Source organism: Bufo bufo, chromosome 1 (assembly GCF_905171765.1).
Source record: "Bufo bufo chromosome 1, aBufBuf1.1, whole genome shotgun sequence".
NCBI classification, from domain to species: Eukaryota; Metazoa; Chordata; class Amphibia; order Anura; family Bufonidae; genus Bufo; species Bufo bufo.
Genome location: NC_053389.1, coordinates 454,080,707 through 454,094,353, shown reverse-complemented (window position 1 = coordinate 454,094,353; position 13,647 = coordinate 454,080,707). Strand labels below are relative to the sequence as shown.

Below are 13,647 nucleotides of genomic sequence, written 5' to 3'. Positions count from 1 at the left end.
CTTACAGTTACCTGACCCTTGGGGATCTCGGACGCCACTTCCACACTTTGGTCGGGGGCTCGGCGGAGCTGATGTTGTGTTTTATCCTAATGAGAAAGATTTCATAATAAGGATTTGGAGAAGGGGCAGAGGGATAGCAGAGCAGGGAGAGGCTGCTACTAGGGAATCATACCATGGGGGAGTAATAAAGCCCATCATAATGCCCCCCCAGTAGAAATAATTCTCCTTATAATGTGCAAAAAATACCCCCTTGTAATGCCCCCAGTTGAGCTAATGTCCCCAAAGTGCTCCCATAATGTGCCAATGTAAAATACCCCTATATAGTGACCCCAGTAAATGCCCCCATAGTGCTCCTCTCCCCCCTAGTGCCCCCCATAATGTACCAGTATAAAATGCCCGATATATAGTGCACCAGTAGATGCCCTCAGTGTCCCTCATAATTTGTAAGCATAAAATACCCCTTCTCAGTGCCCCCGTAGATGACCCCATAGTAGTCCTCTCCCCCCTTCCCCATAGTACCCACCACAATGTGTCCCAGTATAAAATGCCCCTATACAGAGCCCCCCATATAAAATAACCGTTCTTTGTGGCCTCAGTAGATGCCCCTATAGTGTCACCAATAATGTGCCAGTAAGAAGTGCCCCCATAGATGTCCCCCACTCATGTGCCAGTAGCCTGAGCCCCCATCAACATGTGCCGGTAGCCATAGGCGCCCCCCCCTATCATGTGCCAGTAGCCATAGGGCCCCCCTATCATGTGCCAGTAGCCTGAGCCCCCCATCAACATGTGCCAGTAGCCATAGGCGGCCCCCCCTATCATTTGCCAGTAGCCATAGGGCCCCCCCTATCATGTGCCACTAGCCATAGGGCCCCCCTATCATGTGCCACTAGCCATAGCCCCCCCTATCATTTGCCAGTAGTCATAGGCGGCCCCCCCTATCATGTGCCAGTAGCCATAGGGCCCCCCCTATCATGTGCCACTAGCCATAGGGCCCCCCCTATCATGTGCCACTAGCCATAGCCCCCCCTATCATTTGCCAGTAGCAATAGGGCCCCCCCCTATCATTTGCCAGTAGCAATAGGGCCCCTCCCTATCATTTGCCAGTAGTCATAGGCGGCCCCCCCATCATGTGCCACTAGCCATAGCCATCCCCCCCCCCCCCCCCCCCCCCGTACCAGTATTGTACAGAAAGAAAGAAAAAGAAAAAAAAACGAAAAGAAAACACTTATACTTACCTCCTTGGCAGCGATGCGATGCAGGCCTTTTCCGGCCTGTGTCACGCGCTGTGTACGGCTCAGGGGTCAGGCGGCGCGATGACGTCATCGCACCACCTGCGCCGGCCTCTGATAGGCTGCCGGTCTAGTGCCTGCAGCCTATCAGAGGAAGGGAAAGGGACACACCTCTCTCTCCCCTGCCGCACAGCCATCTGTATCGCTGTCCTGAGGACTGCGATACAGATGACTGGAGATGAGCGCTTCCACAATGGAAGCGCTCATCTCCTACTGACTGTCCTGCCTGTCTAAAGTTAGTTGCGGGCCGGCGCGAGGGGGCCCCTAAGGACTCGGGGGCCCGGGGGCAATTGCCGCCCTTGCCTCTATGGAAGCGCCGGCCCTGGCTGTAAGCCATAATCATCCAAATTATAACAAATAAAGGCTTGAAATATCTCGCTTTGCATGTAATGAGTCTATCTCATATATTAGTTTCACCTTTTAAGTTGTATTACTGAAATAAATGAACTTTACACAATATTCAAATTTTTCGAGTTTCACCTGTAGTTAGATAGATATGATATAGGTAGATAGAAGACAAGTCAACTGATAGGTAAAAGGATAGCCATCTAGCCAGCCAGAAATATATGGAATAGATAGATAACAGATAGATAGATAAATATGAAATAGATAGATATAGATAGATAGATAGATAGATAGATAATAGATAAATAGGTATAGAACAGATAGATAGATAGATAATAGATAGATAATAGATAGATAATAGATAGATAGATTTATAATAGATAGATAGATAGATAGATAATAAGTCGACTGATAGAAATATGTTAGATAAAAAGGATAGCAGGCCAGACTGACAGATATAGAACAGATGTATAATGTATGCTCTTTATCGGTTGCAGCTATGCACACAGGAGGTTGTATAAAATTGAATCCAATGCAAATGTTAGAATTATCTTTATTTCTTAGCCTCTACACTTTTATAGTATACTCCCATCTAAATTATTATGGGTGCTGTAAGTGGAATTCACAGACACAGTGGGAATTTATCATTTGCGGTGGTTTTGGTGTCAGTTTTAAGCCTGCCTTTGCTTTGTGAGGTTGCGCCAATTTAATGAAATGGCACACAGTAATAATATATCTGGTGCAAGTGCAATGTGGTGTTCTCCTATGTCTGTAATATTACACCCGGGGGTCTCCTGCCATGGAGATGCAACTTATTTGTAACTTTATAAAATGTTGCACATCATAAATGAGACTTAAGGACGTTCTAATCTGAAATCCTGACCTACTTTTCATTCCACTTCTAAATGTGGCGACGATCACCAAATGTCACAAAATGTCACCATATGTCAGGATACAATCTGCATCAAAAGTCGCACGTGGGCATCACTTGTGACATTTTTACACCACTAAACTGGTATAGCGGACTTGATAAATGTCCTCCAGGACGTGTAAGTATTGGCTTCCTAATTTATAAATGCTGTATTGCAAAATATTTCCTTTAGCACAGATCAATTTGTAATGTCACATATTTAAAAAGTCACTATCTTATTTGCTTTGGGCAGATGCCAAATATCATAGGCTACTTCTAGGCCACCCAATCCACTTGCTATACAGTAAAGGGCAAAGCTGGAGAACAGATGGATAATATGACTCCCAAATGCAGCCTAAGGAGTGCCGTGAATGTTTTCCACATAGATATTTAAAGATCATTAAGGATGTGTAAAGGCGAGAAGAAAATCACTTGAACAGATTAACAAAAGTCTGCGAGCATTTCATGTTGTCCGAAGTGAATGCAGCCACTAGAGGGCAGAAATCTTTCTACAACTTACTGCAGTCTAGAGTGCAGGCTACTGTTGAATATTGCAGTATTATACTAAGTACTATTGAGTAGTGTCATAAGCTCCGTCGTATGGGCATTAGTAAATCCACAATCCATGGTCCAGTCTATTAATATCTGTCTATATCATATTTCCTTGTCAAATCCCAAGGCTTGTTGGAAAGTCAGATCTTGACTCATAGGGAGCCAATTCCAATAGGTGCTGCTGGCGAGATGGTTCTCTTTCTTGGGAGACACCTCTTTGTACATCCATATGCCATGAAAGGATATCCATGAGAAATTCGGTAGCTGGCGGTATAACATTACGATCCTGGGTCCTCACAAATGATTACATTGTATCAAATGAAGCATCAGGGCCTAGGTGTGACTGTAACTTCAGCATCGCATATAGTTAACCCTGGAAAAATCCCTTTAATTCATATGCAAACAATTGTTTAATTATGTGTTAATTGTAAAACTTAAAGGAGTTGGCTACCTTTTGGGGGGTTTTGGCAAACCACCCTCCTGGGCAGACCTACAAAGGGAAGCATACTTACCTGATCCTTCAATCCCCAACCTCGGCTGCTTCGCTCCCTTTCCCTGCCTTGACACCGCTGCAGCAAATTGCCGGTTGCAGTGGTGCCCTGCCCTCCTTTGCGTCACGTAGACAATGATGCATTGGAAGCAGGTAAGCTGTGCAGCCAGCAACTGGCTGCAGCAGTGTCAAAGCGGATGTTAACAGTGGAAGAGCGGAGTGAGGAAGCTGAAGCCGGTGAGCAAAGGAGCCAGGACCCGGGGGCGGGGGGGGGGGGTTACGACTGGTAAGTATGTTATCCTTTGCAGGTTTGCCCAGGGGGGAGTGGTATTTTCCAAAAACCTCCCAAAAAGGTAGCTAACCCTTTTAAACTAAAGCAAAAAAAGAGAAAATCTTTAGAGTTATGGTATATCCAAGTAACACTGATATGGAAGAGTATGTGTATTGTATATACTTAGTATATATTGTAATTGTGCGAAACAGAAATACTCATAAGCCACGTGACAGATCATCCAGTATATTTATACTACTGTAAAATATATTTATGCCAACACTTACAGATCGTTCACTTTACTTAACAGCAAACATAGAATCCTATTCTATAAAGTAACATTTTACAACTTTTACATGTTCTGGGTGAAGCCACGCTTAGATGAGAACTTGACTGTTTGCATAATGAAATGAACCTCGTATAAGAAGATGGGGAATTACCAGCCTGGAAATACAAATATAAAATTGCATCTTTGCATGTGACAAAGACAGGAATGAATTTTGCTGAATGTGAAGGAAATATTTTTATCCGACAAAAGGACGTTTCAGTAATAAATAGAGTTGAATGATTTTGGTGGAAATCCTCTACTGATTAAATAGTATGTACACCTTTTACTAGTCAGGGGAACGTTAAGTCCATGTCTTTACTAGTGGCATCCATTTTAATCACAGCAATGGTTCTTGACAGGCGTGACATATTACATGGGATTACTGTTTTCCACCAGTTCCTGAATAGTGCATGTGACCTTCGGCTCTTCAGATGATATACTGTCTACTATCGAGGATAGGCACTGGAGGCTGCAGGAAGCCGAAGACTGGTGAACAGATCCTTCTGGAAAACAAATGCCAGTGACAAATGCTGCAGAAGATGACAATGACAACAGCTACATATGCTTCCCCAGTGATCTGAGTCATGGACGGCCCATGCTATTTTTTAATAGCTTGTTCTTATTGTGTCACATATATTAATATACATATAAGAATAATATAGTCTAAGGCAAGGAATTACATTTCCCGTTTGACAAATACACCAGCAGAATATAGACTTCTGTTTAAGGCAGACTGTAGAAAAAAAATATACAGGTTGCAGTATCCTAAAGTTCAACATGTGTGTCATGGAGTATATGTGGCCCTAGTCTGTCTATTAAGAAGCTCCAAGGAGAAGACATATTCATATGACATAGCTGCCTTCCCTAGGAAACTGCACTCATTGACAAAAAAAGTAACGCACCAAGAAGGAGATGTTGGAATGGAATACATTTTTCTATGTGAGTCTGTAATGATGATACCCCCGCGCATGCGCAACAACTTAGAAATTTTCTTTCTTCCGATTGTGCCTCCCTCCATATCACACAGAGGTCAGCGTGTGCGCGCCGTCTTATAACTTTCTTTTCTATATGCTGTGCTTCTGCGCAGGCGCAACAACTTAGATTTTTCTACCTTTCTGTATTACCAGCGTCGGCGCATGATGATATACGTAAGTGATTACAATATTAGAGCAGAAGGATGGGTTTATTGGGGAAAACTGTACAATCCAAAGGAAGCTCTAGTACCCTGTTGGGACGTCTCTAGCCTGCATATAAGATGAGAAACGGCATGGAGACATGCAGGTTCTGTATGGTATCCTGTAGCACATTTGCCCACAGATGTTGCAGCGGGTTCTGTAGATCCTGGGCGCTTGTAGGTTACCGAAGCTGGACTGGTCCAATAAATGCTCTATAAATATGGCAACCGGGCATGGCAAGGAAGTATTACAATCTGGCGGAGGCATTCCTGGGAAACCCTTGCTGTGTGTGTGAGCATTATCCTGCTAAAAAATGCCAGGATGTCACATATTGTTGAGCTGTTAGTATCCCTCGTATCACTACTAGGGGTGACCGACTGTCGTTTGCAATGTCTCCTCAGATCATCACACCAGCAGTTGAGGCAGTGTGTCTCTCCACAGCAAAGGTAGGATTCCTGAACGAACTGACTGTATTCCGCGAACGAACGAGGACATTTTTTATATCCATGAATTGTGTTTCATGAGACACTGGACTAATTTGCATTCTATGAGGAGACTATCTGGAGCTTTGAACCCTTGGTTTGGATGTACATCGATTCATCACATTGTTGCAACATATGTTTGAAAATATCTTCATACCTTTATGAGACTATCTTTGAAGTAGTATTCCCACTAGCCACTGCAGTGGACTCTAGATATGTACTTTCATCTGATTCCAGAAGCTCCAAGTGCTTTATGAATTAGATGTGGCTATTTTAAACTGAATTTTATACTTTATTTATTATACATATATTATTTGTGTTTTTTATACATATATTCATTTGTGCTTTTTAATCTAGTTTATTGTTCTTTGTACGGTATTGTACATTTGTACATTAAAGCTCTTACTATACCGCTGTTTATATCTCTGAGTGCTTCCAAATAGAGAGTGCCAATCTTTACCAAATTTATATAAAGGTAGGATTAGGATTGAACTACTCACCAGGAGGCCTCCATACTCGAACTCTACCATCCCAAACAAACCTAGACTCATCACCTAGACAATATGGTTCAAGTCCATAGCAGTCCAGGTTTCTTGTTCACGACACCACTGCAAACAAAGGTGATTGTGGCTGGCTGTCAATGACAGGACACATAATGGGTGCCAGGACACCAAATCTCCTTCTGCCCACCACCTGGAAATGGTCTGGGCAGAGAAAGCGGTGTGTTATGAAGGTGGCAACTGTGTCTGGATGGTGGACAATGAAACAGTGGGAGCTACTTTTGTGTTTTGATGGATAAAGCGACCCTCTACTGGCGATCTGTCGGGACTGTCTGGAGTCTGTTCGTCATATGTGTGTGTCCTCACATAACCACTGCATCAACACCTAATAACAGCTAGGTTAGAATTCATCAAAACAATCATTCTGCTTCTCTCATTCCAATGAAATGCCCCTCTCAAAGTCAAAAAACTGGGCAAGTGCCTCATAGAGGCATGTTTAGCAGTCAACAATCTTTTAACAAGTGGTACACTAACCAAATGTAGCCTCTGAGAGCCCTTTTAAAGGGCACTGGGAGAAGCATTTCATGCCTTCTTGTAGCAACACTCAGCGCCTTATCAGACCACACCTGTACCTAGAGACATAATTACATTCTGAGGTTTGCAGCAATCCAACATTACTATCTGTATGCATTATTTTTTTGTCAGTGAGTGCAATTAAATGGACACTACCATAAAATGATCTCATGTTAACAGCATAGATGAATATATTCCATGTATTTTTTATTTTTAATCCATGTTGTCTCTACTGCACTGACTCAAACTTGCTCCTTTGTTTGGAGATTTAGCAAACAGCCTCACTTCACTTTCTCTCACCCCATTACTCCAACCAGAGAGGTAAGGTAGTGGGTGACTCAGTAAGAGCATCACACATTACACTGAGTGTAATCTGTGGACATCTTTATCTAGCCTATCCAGAAAATAATAGAGCTGTCATACTGTTATCCATATTCTACTATCTACTATTTTACCGACAGATAACATCTTCCCTCACAGTAGCAGTAAACAATTCAATATATTACTTATTTTTCCAGGAGTTTTATCAATCTGTGCTGACTGTTACAGAAGAACAATTTTACATATTTAATTTTCTATGGTATAGTATTGCTGAAACGAAAAAGAAAAATCCCATTTTTTTTTCTATGAATATGGCTTAAAAAAAAACTTTATATAGTGTCCCTATAAGCCTGAGGGCTCCTGTATACTAAGGGCTCTTCCCAACCATATATAACAGAAGATATATCTGTGTTCTCTACTGTTATTGGTACACTGTACTGCTTTTTCTTTCTTTATAGGGGTTTTCTGGGATTTTGTTACTGATGACCTATCCTTGAGGGGTCCCATTGGGGCTGAGAGTGATACCAAGCAGAGCCGCTATATAATAACGGTGCTGTGCTTGGTAAGCTGCGAGAATGCACTCACAGGAGCGTCGGTGCCTTCTCAAACAGCTGATCGACAGAGTCCCTGTTTGTCAGACCCCAACCGATCAGATACTTATTGTCTATTCTGAGGATAGGTCATCAGTATTAAAATCCTTGAAAACCCTTTTAAAATTTGTATCATGGGTACGTTTATGTGTATCTACTGTATGTATGAGTTTTTGATCTTGGTCCCTTTTTGGGGATTTTTTCTGTTTAGCTAAGTCTGTTGTTGGCTAAATAGAATATATGGTGAAAATGACAGACGCGTGCCTCGCAAAGTTCATAAATACATGTGTGCCTACCTTATGATCTGATCCAGACTGACTATGCTCCATCTCATTGAATCAAGGACCATTTTAAGGGCCCCACAATAGTTAGGTTTACCTCGACTGTTGAGCTGAAATATACTGTAGACGGCTACTGGGCCAACAAGGAATTCATGGGTTGGTTTTGTTCTATTATTGGAATTCTCTTGATTGTAAATGGAGCAATTTCACTAACAAGACTTTTTTTTTATTTATAATTCACTTATGCAAAGGTACCAGAGCCAAATGTATCTATAATCACAGAAACTCCCTTACTACAGATTAATGTATTATCTATGGTTGAAATCGGCAAATTATAGTCCTAAAATCAGATGTATATTTTTAATCCTGCTCTTACAATGTCAAAACTAACCTACATTTTATTAGTGTCTTTGATCAACTGACCAACAATTACACCCACTTCAGAGTGGTCAAGATCTTGCTGTGTTAAGAAAGAACTGGGTAGGGTGGTCTAGGCTGCCTAAGATTCACCCAAGTCATGTAAGTCACCGGAGAATGCATATAGTTACCTCCTTTAGAGTTCAGTTCCGACATCGTGGAATGATTGGAAATTTTGTTCCAGTCCGCATGACAGCTACTTAAGAAAGCTTCTCTGTGTACCTAATATAATTATATATCAAGAATCAATATAAGATCACACATGAGATTTCAAAAAGTTTCCTAAAGTTGAATTCTCTATTGAGTTGTATAGACTATCACACACACATATCTTATTCATAGGGTATATCAGACCCAGCATCTTCAATATAAAATGGTTTACAAAACAGATGCATTGTCCGATAGACGAAGAGCTCCAGAGGCAGACTTAAAGGGAATCTGTCACCACCCTAGACCTTTTCTAACTGTTGCTTGGCACTGTAGCCCTTTTCAAATGTACCTTTTTGTCCAGAACAATGTTCACTATCTTCCCAAAAAACACACTTTATAAATATACAAATTATTTTGAAAAGAGCTCAAGAGGCTGTACTTAACCATGCTGTAGCCAGCTGTTCCCATCAGCAGAGAGCCCTGCTCCTCCCTTCCTCTTCTTCTCTCCACCTCCTAGTTATGGCGACATCATCATGCTGCTGCTCCAAATCTCACACAGGCTGCTGGCGCATATACAGTTCACTTAATGAAGCCACTGCCAGCAAAAGATAACAGACCTAGATTTGGAGCGGCTGCATGATGTCGCTGCAGCTAGGAGGTGGAGAGAAGAAAAGTAGGGGAGGAGCGGGCTCACTGCTGATGGACCTAGGGGCTCCAGCATTGTTAAATTCAGCCCCTTGGCCTATTTACAACCAAATTGGCACATTTATAAAAACTTGTTTTTTGGGGAGGATAGTGAACAATGTTCTGGAAATAAAGGTATATTTGAAAAGAACTATAGCAGAGAGGTGACAGATTTCCTTTAAATGGATTTTCTGGGAATTAAATATTGACATCTTCAGAACAAGTCATCAAAATCATCCATTTGAATGGTACTGAGCTGCACTAAGGCCATGTGACCTATGGGTATGATGTCACAGGTTGAGGAAGAAAATACCACGCTCAGACAGACTACCCATACATTAGATATTGATGATCTGTCCTTAGGGTTGGTCTTTAATATTTAAGCCCCAGAAAACCCCTTTAATACACATCACCTGGAGCTGCCCCGGGTAGAGGAAATACTGGAGGGAGGTGGTGAACATTATTAGTTCAGTATATAGGTGTAATATGTAACCTGACCCCATTTTCTGCTTGGATTTACATTTGAATTACCGGTAATGGAGAGTCACAAGTTTGCCATCGGAAGGCTCTTACTTCTGGCTCATAGGCTCATGGCACAGCACTGAAAATCCTTTGCACTGACAACTTTATCTGAGTGTAAGTCAATAGCCAGTGCCTTATCAAGAATGGATTAATACTAGAGATGAGTGAATTTCTTAAAATTTGATTCGGGATTCATCTGAATTGACCATGAGATTCGATTCTGGTACAAATTGATTCTACTCTAATGTACTGAATGTTGAATGTCTGGTAAAATATATGTGTCTCTCTCCCTCAGTAACAAAATTCACCCAAATTCTGAAATCTCAATTTTGAAAGAATTGAATCACTCATCTCGGCTTAATATGTTTTCCAGAGAACCTGTGGTCTGTAAACTCCTGGCCTAGCCTCTGTAACACTAGTTCTGGATATACTTTTCCAGACTATTCCAGTGAAGAATGGGCAGAGACATTTATGACTGGGACGCTCTATAAGACACACTGGATTTTAAGAGGCACCTTGGTTTTAGAGGTGGGGTCATTTATGAAATCAGATATGTCAGTTTTGTGGTGGAAAAAAGTCACAAGTCATGGCAACTGTGACATTTTTGCTACATTTCGTGATCCTTGCCACTTTTCACAGTGGTCTATTGTCTAATTTACTATGTGCGACTTTTGCAAAAGTCACAAAAAAGGCACAACCCACGCCAGGCAACCCCCTGGTCTACTTTTACACCTAAAGGTGTAAACCAGATTACACTTATGCCACATATATTATTAATGTGCTCCAGTTCATAAATTTGGTGCAGGCAAATGAAGCAAAGCAAGACTTAAAACTGATATAACAACCTTAAATGATAAATGATCCAATAATATTTTTTTTATCAGACCTCAGATCAGACCCCCAATCTTCATCAGATCCCCAAATTAGACCCCCAATCTTTATCAAATCCCAAATCAGACCCCAATATCAGACCTCAGATCAGACCCCCATACTAGACCTCAGTTCCGACCGAAAATAACAAAATGAACTTATCTCTAATGCAGATGATGTACGCAGTCGGGACCATGCATGTGGCACACAGAAAAGACCAGGGAGTGGTGAGTACAAGCAGCATTAGCAGCGCTACACTCACCACTCCTTTCCCCTCCTGCATACTAGTGAATGCTTTATAAGACGCATTTCCACCCCCCCCACACACACACAAACACTTTTAGGGGGAAAAAGTCTTATAAAACAAAAATATGGTATATTAAAGATAAGTATATGATTTAGACCCAATGTTCTCAACCTGCACTACATGTACCTGTTATCTCTAGGGGATGCTCATTCTGTGCTTTTAGCACAGTGTACCATTAGGGGTATTCTAATGTCATTTATTTGAGAGGGGGTACTTGGTTAAGGAATGTTCAAAGCGCTAATAGACCCCAATATATAGTTTACATTCATAATTAAATATGATAAAGCTTCTTCGTCTAAAATTATAGATAATATAAGAGCAGAACAAAATAGTTTATATAAAATTTGATTGATAACGTTGATCATTTTTTGACCCTATTTACTTTTTATGTGGTTTATGTAGCCTTGCCCAAAATGATTGTTTCCCTGATTTTGTCCACCATTTTGTTTTGGAAGCTGTACATAAATATGGCAGCGTTACTGAAGGGAATTTTGCTTGGTGGAGCATATTACAAGGAGTTCTTTAAATGTCTAATGTTTTGGCTCGCTGTGCTGTCTTCTTTTGCTGTTTCTGTTACAATAGTCAAGCTTGAAATAAGTTTCTGAGACAGCTGCAGCAACAAATTCTTGGCTGAGAAGTGGCTGAGTGTAACAAATACTTTTATGACACAACACTGCATTTCGCTTGTATTTGTCATATGCCCTTGAGTCTACATTTCTTATATTTTTTCTTAATTCTTTTGAGGGTAAGTCATTTCAAGATTTTTTTTTAAACACAACCTTATTGATGTACATGTGCCCATTTTCAAATATATTACAGTTAAAAGTTATGTGTGCTGTATAGACAGTGAGTCCTTGTTATGTAGCCTGTAAGCTAGTTCTAGGCTCACTACTTTACTCATCATACAGTCATCTGGCTATGTTCATTATAATTCTACTGTCATCTGCTTAGACAAACATCTAAAAAGACAAACTCAAGTAATCTGAACACCAAAAACACTTGTTTGCTTACATCGTCCTCCTTAGGACTATATATGAAAGGCTCATCAGGTTTCTGAGGTTTGTCTTGTTGATCCAGACTTTGAAGGAGGTCTTGTAGCCTCTCTATATAATTTATAGCGCTGCGTAGAATTTCAACTTTGGGGAGTCTTTGGTTTGGGTTGGCAACAGTTCTTCGTTTTAAAGCCTCAAAAGCTTCATTAATTTTCTTTAACCTTCTCCTTTCCCTCAAAGTAGCCGCCTTTCTTCGATCTGTTGGTGCTGATTTCCGTTTGCATGTCTTACAAGCCCAAATCAAACATTGTCCAGGGCAATGGGGCTGTAGCCCAGGTGGAGCTAAAACATGTTCCTCTCCACTGCTGTCACTTCCAGCATCTCCTGGCAATTGATCCTGACAGGGGGATAAAGTCCCCTCACTACCTGGATACAAAGGAGATCCATCTGTCATTTCCAGTTGTTGAAAGGGTCCATTATCTCCTTCTAAATAAAAGAAATAGGAACTTGTTTCGAAAAGGTCCATCATTATGCTTTGCACTTGATCACTGAAGTCCCCTTGGTCGAGTGGTGTGCTCAAAACAGCACAGCCCTAAAGGAATTTAATTAGTACAGTGACATAAGTCTTTCTTTATATAGCTCCTGAAACCCTATCCAACTTTTATCTGTCGCAGTGCATCACCCTTCAAAACTTGTTGCAAAAGTCTCCTGGGTGCAGCCCCTATAACATCTATGGAGATAAATTCCCTTTCAAGGTTAACCTAGACACAGATGGAAAATTAAATAGCTGCTAATGGATTACATTTGAGGGGTTGTCCGAAACAATTAAAAATCTTAGACAAGCCCTAAAATTTCTTAAAATAAAAAACATTATACTCACCCCATTTTCCAGCGCAGTTCTCTGCAGTGTTGGTCTGGTCCCCTGCACCTGTTTGCTTAGAAACAGCAGTGAAATTCAAAGATATGGCACATGACTGTTGCAGCCAATTACTGTCCTCAGAGGTGGACCACTGCTGAGGACAGTGGTTGGCTGTAACAATGACGTTTTGTATGCAATACCTGAATATCACAGCGCACATCACAGTGTCAGTGGTATGTACAGTAATTTGCTGAGATATGGCATGTCACTGCTGCAGGCAATCACTGTCCGCAGAAGTAGACCATTGAGGACAGTGATTGGCTGCAGTGGTCACATGCCATGCCATGGCACGCCACCGCTGCTGCAATATTTGTAAACAGACAATGTCAGGAGAACTGGAGGTGCTGGAGAAAGGGGTAAACATTACATTGTTTTTCATTTTAAGCCATTTTTGGGTTTGTCTGAGATTTTCAATTATCTTGGACAACCCCTTTAAAGTCATACAGTTCGCAGAAGCAATGACAATACAACTTACTACAGTTACCACCCTCGTTTCTGAAGTGTTGTCCCAACTCCTTAACCAAGGGAGTACTCATATGAACATGAGTCTGTGGTCAATTTTACATTAATAATTCATATACAATACAATGCTTTTTCCAATTTTTCCCATATATTCAACATGTGAGGAGTCAAGACAATACCTTGGCCTCTAATTACCATCCATGTTTCCTGTGGTGGC

The 13,647-nt window shown here is 41.3% G+C and overlaps 1 protein-coding gene across 1 annotated transcript; it reads right to left on the bottom strand.

Moving 5' to 3' along the window:
* Positions 1-4,089: 4,089 nt before the first annotated feature.
* MYF6 (myogenic factor 6) lies at positions 4,090-12,629 on the bottom strand. Its single transcript, XM_040408479.1, has 3 exons — positions 12,069-12,629; positions 8,656-8,746; positions 4,090-4,688 (listed from the first exon to the last, which is right to left on the bottom strand). The coding sequence occupies exons 1-3, from the start codon at positions 12,576-12,578 to the stop codon at positions 4,555-4,557; spliced, it is 735 nt and encodes a 244-aa protein (XP_040264413.1). The 5' UTR covers positions 12,579-12,629; the 3' UTR covers positions 4,090-4,554.
* Positions 12,630-13,647: the final 1,018 nt, after the last annotated feature.

Coding starts and splice junctions, on each gene's coding strand:
- MYF6 (XM_040408479.1), bottom strand. CDS start 12,578: ATGATGGACCTTTTCGAAACAAGTTCCTATTTCTTTTATTTAGAAGGA. Junction 8,747..12,068: donor ATAGTCCTAAGGAGGACGAT/GTAAGCAAACAA, acceptor TAATTATATTAG/GTACACAGAGAAGCTTTCTT. Junction 4,689..8,655: donor GGAACTGAACTCTAAAGGAG/GTAACTATATGC, acceptor TTTGTTTTCCAG/AAGGATCTGTTCACCAGTCT.